General features: G+C 42.5%; 1 protein-coding gene across 5 annotated transcripts in view; it reads right to left on the reverse strand.

Moving 5' to 3' along the window:
- LOC127567007 (R3H domain-containing protein 2) overlaps positions 1-17,226 on the reverse strand; it is a 200,485-nt gene that overhangs the window by 93,570 nt on the left and 89,689 nt on the right. For all 5 annotated transcript variants that reach the window (XM_052009619.1, XM_052009616.1, XM_052009615.1 and 2 more), the window contains exons 2-5: positions 16,221-16,419; positions 14,624-14,833; positions 9,954-9,995; positions 8,625-8,714 (exon numbers count right to left, since the gene is read on the reverse strand). In XM_052009619.1, coding sequence (XP_051865579.1) covers positions 8,625-8,714; positions 9,954-9,995; positions 14,624-14,788 — 297 coding nt within the window. In that variant the 5' untranslated portion in view covers positions 14,789-14,833; positions 16,221-16,419. The remainder of the gene's footprint in view (positions 1-8,624; positions 8,715-9,953; positions 9,996-14,623; positions 14,834-16,220; positions 16,420-17,226) is intronic.

Here is a 17,226-nt window from a genome sequence, read left to right on the forward strand (position 1 = left end):
ATTGAGCCCCTAATTACACTCACTCAGTCGGCCCCAATGGATAGCCCAAGTCATTTGATTGCCTGACACTAAATTTCTGGAACAGACACTTTATTCTGAGTTCTGTAATGGGAAGAGGTTATTGGGTGAAGAGAGGAAGTGATTCAAGGATGTTCTTAAAGATCCCCTAAAATGCAACATCCTTACTGACTCCGAAGAAATCCTGGCCCACAACTGCTCATAGTGGAGCGGGAGCACCCAGGCACCGAGAACCTCAAATCCACACGTCTAGAATACACAGGAGCCCTACGTAAATGGCAGAAGGAGCGCACCACCTCAAACTACCCACCGGCCCACCTCACCAATCACCTCCTGCCTCATCCGTGGCAGAGTCTGCCTGTTCGACATTGACCTCAGTCACCTCAGAACCCACAGAATCAGAGCGGAAACAAGAGACCCTCAATCCCAAGGGACTGCCCAAGGAGGACAGTTGCACATCCTCTTGCCCATGACAGCATTGGGAGAAGTGACCACCGCACAATCCTTAGTAAGACAGAATCTTATAGTTCACATTGACGGCACCCTTTATCATACTGTATGGAACCATTGGGCAAACTTGAATAGATTTGAAACACATCAGGTAGTTTAAAACTCAGCATTGGTGAAGTGCTGCAGGCCTTCAGTAGTGGTAGAATTGTATCCCACTGTACTTTTTATCCCCATGGGCCAGCACAACCCTCACTCCATCATTGGTTGGGGACCAAGCCAGGTTCAATGAGAAATGCAAAAGGGCATGCCAAGATCAGCTGCAGGTCCCCTGTGGTCCCAACTTGCTGCAACAAAACACTACACATGTGCCAAACAGCAAAAGCAGCTTGTTATAACTGGAGTCAAACAATCCCGAAACCAATGGATCTGCAGTCCTCTCACATCTAGTCATGAATGATAGTGGACAAGTGAACAGTCAGGGGAGGAGAAGCTGCCAATAATTTCCCCATCCTCAACAATGACTGAAGCATTTGCAGCTAGAAATGAAAAGTGGATAATTCACATCTGCCTCATCCTGAGATCCCCATCAATAGAAGCCTGTCTTTAACCAATTTGATCCACTCCACATGATATCAAGAAATGGTTGAATGCATCAGGAAATGGTTGAGTGTTCTGGACACTGCTCGTATGGGACCAGAGAACATTTTGGCTGTATGACTCTAAAGTGAGCTGTGCTTCTAGCCAAGTTGTTCTATTACAGCTGCAGCACTGGCATCTACCCAATAATGTGGAAAATTGCCAGGTATGTTAACAAAATGCAGGCTAAATCCAATTGGATTAATTATGTCCCAGTTGTCTACTCTCAATTGTCAGCTAAGTGAGAGTGTGTTGCCATTGACAGTGCCATCTTGTGGCATTTACTCACCGATGCTCAGATTGGGTTCTACTATACTACTCAGCTCTACACCTCATTACAGCTTTGGTCCACAAGGAACTGAACTCCAGGAACAAGGTGCATGCAACTGCCCTTGATATCAAGGCAGCAAATGACTAAATGTGGCATCAAGGACCCATGGCAAAATTGGTGTCAGTGGAAATTAAAATGGTAAAACTCTCCACTGGCCTGAGTCATACGTTACACAAAGGAAGATGGTTGTGGTTGTTGGAGTTTGCCCTAGGTCTAACCACTTACAGCTGCTTCAGCGATGACCTTCCCTCCATAAGGCCTGAAGTAGAATGTCTGTTGATGATTGCAAAAATGTTCAATTCCACTTGCAACTACACAGGAAGTGAAGCAGCTCATACCTGCATGCAGCACGATCCAGACAACATTTAGGCATGGGTTAGCAAGCGGCAAGTAACATGCATGCCACAAAAGTGCTAGGCAATGTTCATGCCTAACAACAGTCTAACCACCTGAACTTGATATTCAATGGACTTACTGTCACCCAGTACCCTATCATCAGTATCCTGGAAGTCACCACTGACCAGAACTAGACTGGCTGCATGAATACTGTGGCTACAGGATCAGGGTATCCCACCGTAGGTGACTCACAACTTCCCAAAGTCTTCACAAAATTGATAGGGCATATCAAGAGCGCCACTGCCTAGATGAGTACAGCTACTGCAGCACTCAAAAAGTTTGACAGCATCCAGAACAAAGCAGCCCCCCAGACTGACATCCCATCGTGCACCCTAAGCATTCACTCCACTAGCTGCACATAACAACATTCGTACACTGCATTGCAACAACTCACCAAGGCTTCTTAAACAGTATCTCCCAAACATGTAACCTTTGCCCCAAAGTGCAAGGCCAACAAGCACATGCGAGCACAATCACTTGAAATCCTCTCCAGGTTATCATCCCAATTTAAAAATATGTTGCTGATCATTCATCATTATTGGGTCAAAATACTAAAACTCCTAACCTAACAGTCCTGTAGGAATACCTACACCACACTGCAGTGGTTTAAGATGGCAGCTCGCTCACATACTTAAGGGCAACAAATAGCCAGTGGCATCTGCAATCTGTAAATGAGTACAAAAAAAAATCTGCAACTGACCAGGTAATTAGCTGTTACCATGCCATCAGATACCTGTAGTGAACAGCAGGCCTGCTACACTTCCACAGATGTCACAATGTCACTTCGAGGCCTCAGTGGAGGTTAGTTCCTGTTAGTGCACAAATACTGAGGGAACACCACCACTGAAAACCAGAAGTCTATTCACTGTGGGGGAGGGGTGGGGGTGTTCTAACCCATAAAAGATAGAAATCTGTAGATAACTGGGGGGAAGCTGCAGTTAACACAATCAAAATTCAGCAGTTAAAATCTAATGGGTTACTTGGTCAGCATCAGAATAATATGGTCCAATTGGTGTGCAAGTTGGGTGTGAGATTTGGAGCACGAGCTTTGAAAAGGGGTGAGTCTCTGTGCTTGTGAGTTTCACCTTACAGGAGTTTAAAAGAGGCACATTTGCAAATAGTTAATAGTTGATTGGCTAATTAACAGCAGCCAATAAAAAGAAGGTAGGGGTCAAGCAGAGTGGCCATTATGTGAGTGGACCAGTGTTGGGGTATGTTTCTTTCTTGTGCCAGGCTAGCATAGTTAGAATAGCTCCAGGGTCAGTGGTGTGTCCATCTTGAGAGGTGTGGGAGTCCTGGGAGACCTCCAGTCTTCCTGACAGCTACATCTGCATGAGGTGCATTCAGCTGCAGCTCCTTACAGACTGTGTTAGGGAACTGGAGCTGCAGCTGGATGACCTTTGTCTCCTATGGGGAAAATGAGGATTTCATAGATAAGAACCACAGGGAGACAGTCACTCCTAAACTGTAGGAGGCAGGTAGCTGGGTGACTGTTAGGAGAAGGAAGGAGAATAGGTAGTGCAGAATACCCCTGTGGATGTTCCCCTGAATAACAAGTATACCACTTTAGATACTATTGGGGAAAGCTGCAAATGACTAGGTCTGTAGCACTGAGCCTGGTTGTGTGTTGCAGAAGGGAAAGAGGAGAATGGCAGTGATAGGGGATTCAATTGTAAGGGGGTCAGACAGGAGATTCTGTGGATGTGAAAGAAACTCCTGGATGGTGTGTTGCCTCCTGGATGCCAGTGTCAGGATGTCTCAGATTGGGCCCACAGCATTCTGAAGGAGGGTGAACAGCAAGTGGTTGTGGTACACATTGGTACCAAATTACATAAGTAGGAAAAGAGATGAGGTCCTGAAGGGAGAATATAAGGAGCTAGGTAAGAAGCTGAACAGCAAGACCTCAAGGGTAGTAATCTCTGGATTGCTGCCTGTGCCACATTGCCAGTGAGGGTAAGAATAGGTTGATTTGGCAGATGGATGTGTGGCTGAGGAGTTGGGGCAGGGTTTCAGATTTGTGGATCATTAGGATCTCTTCTAAGGGAAGCTACGACCTGTATAAAAAGGAAGGGTTACACCTGAACTGGAGAGGGACTAATATTCTTGCATGCTGGTTAGCTAGAGCTGTTGGGGAAGGCTTAAACTAGTTTGGCAGGGGATGGGAACCTGAGTGATAGGTTGGTGCATTTAGTGTACAAATAGATGCAGTGTGTAGAAAGACTGAGGAAGGATAGGCAGTTGAAAGGGCAAAATTGCAGTCAGATGGATGGGCTGAGGTGTGTCTACTTTAATGTGAAGTATCAGGAACAAGGGTGATGAACTTAGAGTGTGGGTAAGTGTGTGGAACTATGACATTGTAACCATTAGAGACTTGGCTGTCACAAGGGCAGGAATGGCTGTTGGATATTCTGGGGTTCAGATGTTTCAAAAGGGATGGAGGTAAGAGGTGGGGGAGTGGCTTTGCTGATCAGGAACAGTTTCACAGCTGTAGAAAGGGAGGATATCCTGAGTCAGTGTGGGTGGCAGTCTTAAACAGGGAGTGATCACTCTATTGGGAGTATTCTACAGATCCCCCAGTAGCAGCAGAGACACTGAGGAGCAGATCAGGAGGCATATTTTGGAGAGGTGCAAAAAGAAAAACAGGGCTGTTGTCATGGGTGATTTCAACTTCCCTAATATTGATTGACATCTCCTTGGTTAATGAGGATAGATAAGGCAGAGTTTCCTAGGTGTGTCTAGGAAGGATTCCTGACACAGGATGCGGACTAGAAGAGAGGCCATACTGGACCTGGTACAAGGCAATGAGCCTGATCAGGTTTCAGATCTCTGTGGGAGAGCACTTTGGAGACTGTGATCATAACTCCTTCACCTTTACCAGTCTTGGCGAGGGATAGGAGCAGACAATATGGGAAAGTATTTAATTGGGGGAAGGGGGAATTATGATGCAATTAGGCAGGAATTTAGGAGTGTAAATTGGGAACAGACTTTCTTGGGGGAAAGTGCAAAATGGAAATGTGGAGGTTGTTTTGGGAGTACTTGCTGGATAGGTTTGCCCCATTGAGGTGGGGTAAGGATGGTAGAGTGAAGGAACCATGGTTGACAAGAGACACAATATCCTTTCAAGAGGAAGAAAGCTTACCTATGGTTTAGAAAGCAAGGACCAGACAAGCCTTGAGAGTTACAAGGTAGCCAGGAGGAAGCTTAAGAATGGACTTGGAGAGCTAAAAGGAGGCATGAGGTCCTTGGCAAGTAGGATTAAGGAAAGCCCCAAGGTGTTCTACACTTGTGTGAAGAATAGGAGGATGACTAGAGTGAGGGTAGGACTCTTCATGGATAAGAGGAAATGTGTCTGGAGTTGGAAGAGGTAGGGGAGGTCCTTAATGAATACCTCAGTATTCACCAATGAGACACCTTGACATTTGAGGATGGCATACCATAGGCTGATGTGCTACAGCATTTTGACGTGAGGAAAGAATGTGCTGGAACTTTTGAAAAACATTAGGATGGATAAGTCACTGGAACCAGATGTGATTATATCCAAGGTTATTACAGGAAGCAAGGGAAGAGATTGCTGTGCCTTTGGCAATCTTTGCGTTGTCACTGGCCACAGGAATAGTGCCAGATGATTGGAGGGTGGCAAATGTTGTTCCTCCTTTCAAGAAAGGGAGTAGGGAGAACCCTGTGAATTACAGACCAAGTCTTGCTTCAGTGGTGGGCAAATTACTGGAGAAGATTCTTAGACAGGATTTGTGAGCATTTGGAGAAGCACAGGCTGATTGGGATCAGTCAGCATAGTTTTGAGGGGCAGGTTTTGCCTCAAGCCTGATTGAATTCTTTGAGGATATGACAAAGCACATTGATGAAGGTAGACCAGTGGATGTGGTGTACATGGATTTTAGTAAGGCATTTGATAAGATTCCTCATGCAAGGCTCATTCAGAAAGTCAGGAGGCATAGGATCCAGGGAAACTTGGCTGTGTGGATTCAGAATTGGCTCACCCATAGAAGACAAAGGGTGGTTGTAGATGGAGAGTATTCTGGCTGGAGGCCCACGACCAGTGGTGTTCTGCAGGGATCTGTTCTGGGAGGCTGGCTGTGATTTTTTTTATAAATGACTTGGATGAGGATGTGGAAGGGTGGGTTACTGCTTTGCAGATGACAGGAAGGTTGGTGTTGTGGATAGTGTAGAAGGTTGTTATAGGTTACAACATGACATTGATAAGATGCAGAACTGGGCTGAGAAGTGGCAGATGGAGTTCAACCTGGAAAAGTGTGAAGTGACACACTTTGGAAGATCAAATTTGAAGGCAGAATACAAGATTAATGGCAGGACTCTGTCCCTCCATGCTAAGAGGGATCTTGTGGTCCATGTCCCTAGATCCCTCAAAGTTGCTGTGCAGGTTGATAGGGTTGTTAAGAAGGCATATGGTGAATTGGCCTTCATTTGTTGGAGTATTGAGTTCAAGAGCTGCAAGGTAATGTTGCAGCTCTATGAAACTCTGGTTAGACCACACTTGGGGTATTGTGTTCAGTTCTGGTTGCCTCATTATAGGAAGGATGTGGAAGCTTGAGGGTGCAGAGGAGATTTACCAGGATGCTACCTGGATTGGAAAGCATGTCTAATGAGGCTAGGTTGAGTGAGCTAGGGCTTTCCTCTCTGGAGAGGAGGAGGATGAGAGGTGACTTGATAGGTGTACAAGATAAGAGACTGATTGTGTGGACAGTCAGACTTTTCCCAGGGTGAAAATGGCTGACACAAGGGGGCATAATTTTAAGGTGATTAGAGGAAGGTATAAGGGGGATGTTGGGTAACCCCCCCCCAAACAGTGGTGGGTGCATGGAACACTGCCACTGGAGGTGGTGGAGGCAGATGCATTAGGGACATTTAAGACACTTAGTTAGCCCTCCATTTTTTAATCATTCATGTGCCTATGTGGGAGGGAATGATTAGATATTGGAGCAGGATAAAATGTTGGCACAACATTGTGGTCCAAAGGGCATGTACTGTGCTGTTTTATTTCTATGTAAAAGGGAGAGGTGATGGAGTTGGGGTGGCCTAGTAAGGTTAGGACATGTAATTAATGGGAGGGTCCCAAGGAGTACTGAGGAACAAAGGAAATTTAGTGTACTAGTACAAATCCCTGAAGGTGGCAGCACAGGTAAATAGGATGGTAAAGAAGGCATATGGGATACTTGCCTTCATTAGCTGGGGCAGAGATGAGAGTGGGGAGGTTATGGTACAACTTTAAAACATGGGTTAGTTCACAGCTGGAGTACTGTGTGCAGCTCTGCTCACTACTATAGGAAGGATGTGACTGCACTGAAGTGGGTGCAGAGGGGATTCACCAGGATGCTACCTGGGATGGAGTGTTAGTTATGAGGAGAGACTGAATGAGCTGGGTTTGTTTTCCTCGAACCTGGGAGGCTTGGATGTACAAAATTGAGATGGGGTAGATAGCAAGAAACTTCCCAAAGGCAGAGGTGTCTAAAACCTCTGGCATAGGTTCAGGTCAGGAGGAAGTAGTTTTAGGGGAAAATCTGTTAAGAACTTTTCATTGAGGGTGGTTTCAATTGAGAACCCACTACCTGAAGGTAGAGACTCAACATTTAAGCAGCATCTGGACAAGCACAGGCCTACCAAGGCATAGTAGGCTATGAACCAAGTGCTGGTTAAATGGGTTTAGTAATAGATAGGTACTTGATGGTCAACATGGACATAAGGGCTAAAGGACCTGTTTCTGTGCATTGACTCCATAACTGCAAGAGAAGCAATCCACGTGGAAAATGACCAGAGTGATCTCTAATGTAACCATCAGTATCTCCAGGCTGTTCCATGATCGAGACTGGTTAGCTCCTTCCTGGGAGATACTCTGAACTTCCTGGTACCAAGAAATGCAGTGGCTGAATGAATTTTTAACAACTCACTGGGATTAGCCCTAGTGTCTTGGAGTTCTTTGATTAATTTTGTTGTGCGTAATACATGGTGTTTGATTTAGGTCTCCATGAAGTGTACACATCCAATTCCTAAGGCATTTGTCATAGGTTAGCAGTTCAGTGTTTGTGGGAGACAAGGCAAGCATTGACCAAGGCCATCAGTAGTGTTAATTAGCCTAGCACATTTAATGTAGCACTTGGAGCCTTTGGCAGAATGGGAAATCAACACCACATTGATTCCCTATATAAGGTCATTAGGTTAAAGCAGTTCTTCCAAAAACTACAAATATCTGGGTGTTGTACTTGGTTTCTTTCTTATGAAACATTCAAGGAGGAGCTAGAGGGATCAAGGGATATGGGGAGAAAGCTGGAACAGGATGGTGAATTTGTATGATCTGCCATGTTGTATTGAATGGCTGGGGAGGGTGTCAAATGGCCTACCCCCTCCAATTTCTTGTGTTTGTTTCTACATTGCTTTGAGCAACAAGATTCAAGGCACTAGTGGCCAGTCACCACTGACAAACTTTTGACACACAAGCAAACTAGGAAGAAAAAGCAGTAAGAAATTATACCAAGTACTTTTGTCTACAATTTTTTTTAAATATCAAGTATGATACTGAAAGGAGGTGGAAACTTGGTCTGGCAATTGATGCTCCTGGGGCACCTGGCCAATATTAAAAGATTGCATGTGCAAGTCCTTGGCTGGTGAAAAATCAGTGTGATTGATTTTCCTAAGGTATCTATTTAATTATGATGTATGGGAAACATTGCAAGAATACAATTTTACACACTTGAATTTTCACACAATAGATTGCTTTGCATATTGGACCTCTTTTCAACTTAACTTTTTAACATTTTACCTGAATTTCCTGAGGTCCATCACATGTGAATGGATGGGAAGATTCCTCACACACAGCAAGACTTCGTACCAACTTCAACTTGGAATTGGACTGGAAAGAATAAAAATCATTGAAAGGTATTGAGAGAAGAGTCAGCTCAGCAGCACCTTGGTTTTAATAACTGATTCCTTCTTTCTTACCCCCCCCCCCCATCGATAGCTAAAGGATGTCATTTAGTTTTAACACTACAATGACACCACAGTAATTGCTTAATTTGACAGATCACAAAATGAACTGTTGATCTTTGTTTTTCTAGCATGGATTTAATGCAATGCACACCATCTGCTAGCTGAAGTTTAAAAAGAAACCTAACACATTGGAAGAATGGGTAAAGTGGCAGATGGAATACAGCATAGGGAAGTGTACAGTCATGTACTTTGGTGGAAGGATAAGGTATAGACTATTTTCTAAACAGGGAATGAATTCAGAAATTGAAGGTGCAAAGGGACTAGAGTCCTAGTGCAAGATTCCCTAAAGGTTAACTTGCAGGTTGAGTTGGTAGTAAGGAAGGCAAATGCAATGTTAGCATTCATTTCAAGGACTAGAATATAAAAGCAAGGATGTAATATTAAGGCTTTAAGGTGTTGGTCAGACCACATTTGGAATATTGAGCAGTTTTGGGGCCCCATATCCAAGGAAGCATATGCTGCATTGGAGAGGGTCTAGAGGAGGTTTACAAGAACGATCCCAGAAATGAAAGGGTTAATGAGTAGTATTTGATGGCTCTGGGCCTGTACTTGCTGGAGTTTAGAGGGATGAATCTCATGGAAACCTATCCAATATTGAAAGGCCTGGAATAGAGTGGATGTGGAAAGGATGCTTCCAGTAGTAGGAGAGTCTAGGACCAGAGGGCACAGCCTCAGAATCAGCCCCCTTTAGAACAGATGAATTTCTTCTGCCAGAGGGTGGTGAATCTAGAATTCATTGCCACAGATGGCTGTGGAGGCCAAGTCACTGGGTATATTTAAAGTGGAGGTTGATAGGTTCTTGATTAGCAAGCATGTCAAAGGTTATGAGGAGAATGGGGTTGAGAGGGAAAAATAAATCGGCAATGATCAAATGGTGATGACTCACTGGCCTAATTCTGCTCCTGTCTTGTGTCACTTAAAGGTCAATCAGCAGTTAACTACAAATTTATTATGCTGCATCTGATACCGAAATCACTGGTATAATTTTCTGAAAATTTCTCCATACAATAATCCACAGCTGTCAGGACTCATGGTTGTGTATTCAATCCAATGAAGGCAAGATTAAAATAATTTTTCCATTTTATTATGAGAACATTCTGACCTTGGATCGCTTCCTTGAGTGCCCATGGTTTTGTGTTCTTCGCTGCAAAGAAGAAAACATCTGTAAGTTGGGAAACTTTCTATTGGTAATTCTGACAATGCAAGTCCAATTGGAGACCAGGGATGATGTGCATTTTTTTAAAAAGTATTCATGTCAATTCCATAACACTAGTATGCCATCAAGGTGATGTTATGGGCCACATTGTCCTGGGCACAGCCAGCTGCCCAGAGACCCCATCTGCTTGCATTACATTTCTGGATGTGGAAGGATGGACAATCTGACCCAGCATCCACTGGGAATCCAAATCCTGGGTGTCATATTCTGAGACCCCAGCCTCCAGAAGGCCTAGACAGCCTTTGAGTGATCAAAGGCTCTTTAAGAATCAAAAATGACCTAGTGCATTCTCATTGGTTCAGCAAACAGGAACAGAGCTGGATTCTGCAAGCTATCTGGACACATTTGGTGAGCTAAAACTGGTAAGTTTTCAGTTTTTTTAACATAAAAAAACAATTTTCCCCAAGCCAAGAGCATTATAACAGATCTGCCTCTGTGGGATAGCACTATGCAGCATTCCAATGTAAGTAGCTGTGGGTCAAAGCTACTGAGTCACACACACTCTGAATCAATTAACAGACTTCCCTGCAGAGGAGCCTATCCATCCTCCCAGCAGAGGAAAAGTAATACAATGCATGAGCAACACTTAATGTAGGAGACAAGAATATGAAGAAGCTAAATTTGTCTTGTACTTTAATTCTTAATGATAAGGGGTAGCAAATAACCAGATTCAGAACTTGTTTACTAATGTTCTACAACATAGGTTAGAATTGCTGCCTTGAGTAATGCTACTTAAAACTGTTCTTGCTTTTCCAAAGTGAAGTGAGTGGAAACTTGAAACACAACATTTGTATAATCAAATGTGAAATCTACCAAGTAACACCATAATCGGCAGCATTTGAGCTCAGTTCTCTATTTTTCTTTGCATTAAAAAATATTCCTTGACATATTTTGGAGGTAACCTGCTGCAGATTAATATAATAGGCTTATCATAAAATAAACATTTAATCAAAGTACCCATTCCAATATCTGATCTTAAATAATTGAAAGTGACTTTAAAAATCTACACAGCACCATTTACAACTTGTATTGGCTTTTGTATTGGTTTTTTAAGTAATTTAAATATTTAATATTGAAAAGCTTTTGAAAGACACCCAAAAGCCTCCAGCAATTTTAAAGGCTTCTTCAAAGAGCTACAAAGGGGCACAATTTGCAGAAACTGCCAGTGTTGATTAATTCAACCTGGGGGTGTCACCATTTTATGAATCCAACTAGTTTCCAACACAATACTTTTTAAAACTAACTCAAAAGATTTGCACTGGCCATAAATTTCACTTAACTTGTTAATTTCTTGGTACTAATTTGTCTTAAAAACTAGAGCCATACAACAAATTCTTTCCCACCTGTTTTACTCTTCAGTATGTATGAAATTATACAGCAGTTTGAAATTTCCCTCATTTGTTGCAACAACCACTCTTGAAACATGACTAAAAATTATAATTTTGTACTAATCTATGCATATTTGGACCCACCAAGCCATTAGTGTATTTCAGTCAAACTCCTTTCATGAAGCAGTTTTACAGCTAGCAAACATTTCTCTGGTTTCCAGTCTAAAAACTGAGTTGAGTTACCTAAGAGATCACAAGAGAAAGTGAAAGGGAGTGAAGCAAAGTTTACAAGAGCTATAAAAGAAAGGAAGTAGAAGCCTGAAGTCCCACACCACCAGGTTCAAGAACAGCTACTTCCCTTCAACCAGTCCATTCTTGAACCAACTGGCATAACCCTAATCACAACAGCTTACAAACACTATGACTGCTTTGCATTAAATTAGACTAATTGTTCTCCTTGTGAATGCTGCTTATCTGATGCTATGTGCCTGTGATGCTGCTGCAAGTAAGTTTTTCATTGCACCTGTGCATACGACAATCAACTTGACTTTGACTCGGGTATGTCCAGTGAGATCGGTCAGTTAGGAGTGGCCAGTTTGAGAGCAGCTGTTTGAGGTCAAAGGCTCAACTACATTTACTTTCCTGCAAGGAACCTTGCAGATAAGATAGATGAGGTGAGAGCAAGAATTTAGCACATGGGATTATGATATTGTTGCAATCATAGAAATGTGGTTGAGGGAAGGATGGGACTGGCAGCTCAATATTCCAGTATATAGAAGTTTCAGCCATGTGAGGATAATGCAAAAGAGGTGTTACACTGCTGATCAGGGAGAACATTTCCTGGAGGGATCAGCCAATGAGGCTATATGGGTAGAACTAAGGAATAAGAAAGGGGTCAATTTGATGGGGGTTATACTATAGGCCTCCCTTTAGTCAGCAGCAATTAGAAGAAAACACATGTAGGTGGATTGCAGAAGGATGTAAAAGCAATGTGGTTGTGGGGGATTTTAATTTTCTTAATATTGACTGGGATTGCCTTAGTGCAAGGAGCTTAGATGGGGAAGAATTTGTAAAATGAATTCAGGAAGGTTTTCTGAAGCAGTATGTAGAGTCCTACTACACCCACAGAGGGCTGTACTTGATCTGACCTTGGGAAATGAGGATGGACAAGTGATTGAAATGTCTATGGAGGAACTATTTGGGAACAGTGACCATAGTTTGGTCAGCTTCACAGTAGTCATGGGGGGCAAAAGATGAAGTTGGTCGTCAAGTTAGGACCCTCGAGTGGGAAAAAACAGATTTCCGTTGTGTAAGATGGAATCTGGGAGAGGCAGGTTGAGAGTAGCTGCTGGGGGGGGGCGGGGCGGGGCGCGGCGCGTGGTGTGTGTGAAATAACAGGTGTTTAAAAAGTGATGTTGACTCTGAATTCTTACCATGTCCTCAAGAGGCAAAGTTTAGGGAATCCTGGTTAAAAGGATATTGAAAGTTTGATCAGGGAAAAGTTGGCAACATGTCAGGTATAGGAAACTGGTATCAAACAAGTCACTCTGTTTATAGGGGATAAAGGAGAAAACTTAAATTAGGAAGGTGAAACCAGGCCATGATTTGACCTTGGTATGTGGGATTAAGGAGAATCCTAAAACCTTAATATTAGAAGAGGGTAAGTACAGAAGGAATAGGTCCCTCAGGGACTACAGGGGTAATCTTTGCATGGAGCTAGGTGATACAAGTGAGATCCTAAACAAATACTGAAGTGAAGTGCTTGAAATATTGCACCATGAGGTGAATAAATCCCCAGAGCCTTGTGGAATCTATCCCAGGATGGTAATGGAAGTGGTGGGGGGGAATTGCTAGGGCTCTAGAGATTTTTGCATCTTTGTTAGCCACAGGTGAGGGACCAGAAGACTGGAACACAGCTCGTGTTGTCCTCTTGTTCAAAAAGAGCAATAGGGATTAGCATGGAAACTGCAGGCCAGTGAACCTTGCATCAGTGGTAGGGAAGTTGTTGGAGAAGATTGAGGGATCTGCATGGTAGGCTGGTGCAGAAGGTTACGGCACAAAGGGTTTGAGGCATGTTGGTGAACTGGATCCAAAATAGGCTTGATTTTTTTTAAAAAGCAGAGGGTTGTGGTGGATGTAAACTCAGGGGTGGTAGGGGTGAAAACTTGGGGGGGGGGGGTGGGAAATGATTTAAGTTTGCAGATGGCATGAAAATTGGAGTTGTAGAGTGCAGAGGTTTCTCTAGATACAGCTGGAATGTCAGGTAGTGTAGTGGTGGATGGAATTTAATCCAGACAAGTGGAAGGTAATACAAATTCTGGGAAGGTCAAATTCTGCTAGGACAAAGTAAACAAGACCTTGGAAGCACTGTATAGAGGGGCCTTGTGGTGCAAGTCCATAGCTCCCTGAAAATGATAACACTGGTGGATAGAAGAGCAGAGGGGGCATTTGGTATGCTTGCCTTCATAGGCAGAGGTATTTAGTACAAGAGTTGGGACATGTTGCCATTGTACAAAACATTGGTTACCCAGCACTTGGGAGTATTGTGTAGAGTTCTGGTTACCACACTACAGGTAGGATGTGATAGCGATAAAGAATGCAGAAAGGATTCATCTAGATATTGCCTGGAATGGAGGGCTGTATTTGTATGAAGAGAATGGATAGGCTGAGTTTATTCCTATTGGAACAGAGGAGGCTGAGGGGTGACCATAGAAGTTCATAAAATTATGATGGGCACAGATAGGGTAGATAGTCAAAATCTTATTCCCAGGGCAAGGGAATCTAGAACTTGAGGGAACAAGAAAGTGAGAGGGAAGAAATTTAAAAGGAGACCTGAGGGGTAAGTGTTCTTTTTTTTCTCCCACCCCAAACAGGGTGGTGACTATCTGGAATGAGCTGCCAGTGGAAGTAGATACAACTATAATGTTTGGGAGGAGGGGAGGTGTTGGATAGGAAGGATGTGGAGGGATCTGGGCCTAACGCAGACAAATGACATTAGCAAAGCTGGGCATCACTGTCAGCATAGATGAGGTAGGCTGAATGGGCCCACTTCTATGCTGTACATTTGATTCTGATTCATGAAAATACCATTAATCACTTTTATTTCTAACTTTACATTCACTGTCAAAGACACCTTGTAATGTTCTAAAAACCACAAGAGATGAATGTTTGTCAAAGCAGCTTAAGACTGCAAAACAGGTGCAGATACCACAGCCACTAGTTTCTCACCTGGAACTCTTGCTGTGTATTTGGGTCTTCACCATCTTTTTCCAACTCCTCTTTACTTGATGTTCGGCATGCAGGTTTATTTTTAATTAAAGATTCCTCCACCAATTTCTTTTCAGATTCCTTCATAATTTCCAGAGTTTCTTGAGTATTATTACTATTGGACATCTTCAGAATGTGAAAATAATTAAGGGTGTGCTACACAACAGAAACCTGTAACAGATACCAGGAGCTTCTTGGGAAAATGTAAATGACAATTAAACATTTTGATTGTTGTGGCATCCAGTCAATGCACATTGTTTTTGAAATTAGCCATACTGTAATGATGAACATTTGGAAAAACACTAAGTGATAAGTGATTTCCTTTCTGTCATTGATATGATCACATTTTACTTTAAATTAAGCTGGACAGTATGTCATCCTGGGCTCAGTGGAACCACTTGTCTGAGTAAGTTAGCTGCCACTTGTACATTACAATGACACCACTTAAAAATTAACTGCATTGGCTGTAAAGCACTTTGGGAAGTCACAGAAGGGTCTATATAAATGCACAACCTTTTATCATATTAAGCATTTAAAACAGATTGACAACACTGGCTATTTATAGAGCACATCAGAACTTGCAGTCCATCTCAGCCACATGCAACCTCAATATACTTGAGCAAACTTGATGCTAGATTGTAAGGTAACTAACTGAAAGATTGGCTCACCTTAGTCCAGCATAAATATTTCCCCCTACTCTTCTCCCCACACCCCCACTAGTGCAACATCCAAATGACCCTTTTAAATGGGCTTTAAGCTCCATTACTTTGAGTCTGCTCCCTGTATTGGTCACTGAATCAGTCCTAATATTTGCTTTTTACAATTTGAACCTGTGGCCTTTTGCTCTTACTCATTTGCAAACTTATTTCAAACATACTTCAAATTGTTCATAATTTTATATACAAGCTCACTTCTCAGCTGTCACTATTGAAGATCAAAAAGGCCAAGTCTTTCCATATTTCCTTAACTCTTGATGCTAAAGGTTAACCTTATGACTTTTTCTGTTTATGTCCTTCAGTAACTAAAATTAGACAGAATTCTCAAAGTGGGGTCCAAATGAAGCAATATTTAGTTTAATTACAATTTCCTACTGTTTATATTCAAGTTTTGTGCATTGATTTTGTTGGCCTACATTGGTCAGAAGTGTCAAGCTCTTCACATTGCAAGACCCTTGGACCTTTTCTCCTTCAATTTCCACAGCAATCAGTATGTGTTGCCTGCTTCTCCAAAAAAAAAATAACCTAAGTTGTAAACATTTAGCTCCATTACACATTAATGGATCAAAGTTTAGGGAGATTCATCTGCCATTGTTTTGCCCATTCAACCAGAAAGCTTATATTCTTACCCTGCTGCCTCACACAATTGTAACTTAACATTTGGAGAAGAAAAAGAATGACCTACATTCTTAAATAATTCCCAAGTAAAATAAGAATTTAAATGGTGGCATTTCGAAACATCTAAAAAAAACTATCAGGGCTCATTCTGGACCTCTACTTAAACTACACAAGATATCCAGGCAAATCAAGATCCTTCAGAAAACCTTGCATAAAACTCTTACCAGGAGCTGCAGCAATTTTGTGCTAAACCCGTATCACGTAAAAAGCAAACTTTCTTTTTGTGGTCAAAGTGGTTTCTCAATGGAACTGGACTTGTTCAGTGTTGGCAAATGTGTATCTCATGTTGCTGATACTTGTGGAGTTTTCTGGATCTAGTACAGTATGTCTGTGGTCAAAGCATGCCGCTCTCTCCTGTGCTTCCTGTGAAGACAAAAGGCAAGCTATCCGTTAACATGCATTTCTATCCATCTAAAGTTCTTCCTAGAACTTTTGCTCTCAGTGCTAAATTTTCTTAAGAGGGCAAAATGACCACAATGGACAATAGGGCAAGGAGGAGCTGTGAGAATCCATTCAGCCACAGGATGACCAAGATCCTTAAAACATGCTCTTTCTACCAAGTATTGGTAGATTAATGTGGACACAGTATATTCCACAAAAGCAGAGATCAAAAGCAACATCCAGTTTGGGTTCATCACATTTTGCTGTCAAAGCAAGCTACTGACTTCCTGAAACAGCAATCAGTGAGCTCCGTGGAGTGAAGGGAAGTTGCAAGAAATGAGGGGAGTTCGGCTGCAAATTAAAACACCATCTGCCCTACTCCCCCATTACATCCTTAATGCAGACATTTTCTATTAGATTTTTCCAAGCATTACTGGTTTCAATCTTTCTCTGCCTCAATCGGCTTGGATTTTGGAAAGCCAAAAGCTTTAAGGAGACTTGCTTTGTTTATTTGAGGAGATCATTATCCCTCAGCTGTGAAAAGGTTTAGTAATTTCTGTTGACTTAAAAAGATTTAAGTCAGGTTCCTTAAGAGAGAAATGCTTTCCTCAAGTCTGAACTCAAAGAATAAAAGGCAAATGCCACTGTCAAGGACCCATCATATATACATACATAAATATTGAAAATGTCTGGTGTGTGTCTGTCATATTCCAGATATGCATTAAATGTGACAATGCCTAGTAATTTAATCCTGGGTTATGACCAGAAACCCAAAACATAAGCAATTCA

The sequence above is a fragment of the Pristis pectinata genome, chromosome X, assembly GCF_009764475.1.
Source record: "Pristis pectinata isolate sPriPec2 chromosome X, sPriPec2.1.pri, whole genome shotgun sequence".
Classification (NCBI taxonomy): domain Eukaryota; kingdom Metazoa; phylum Chordata; class Chondrichthyes; order Rhinopristiformes; family Pristidae; genus Pristis; species Pristis pectinata.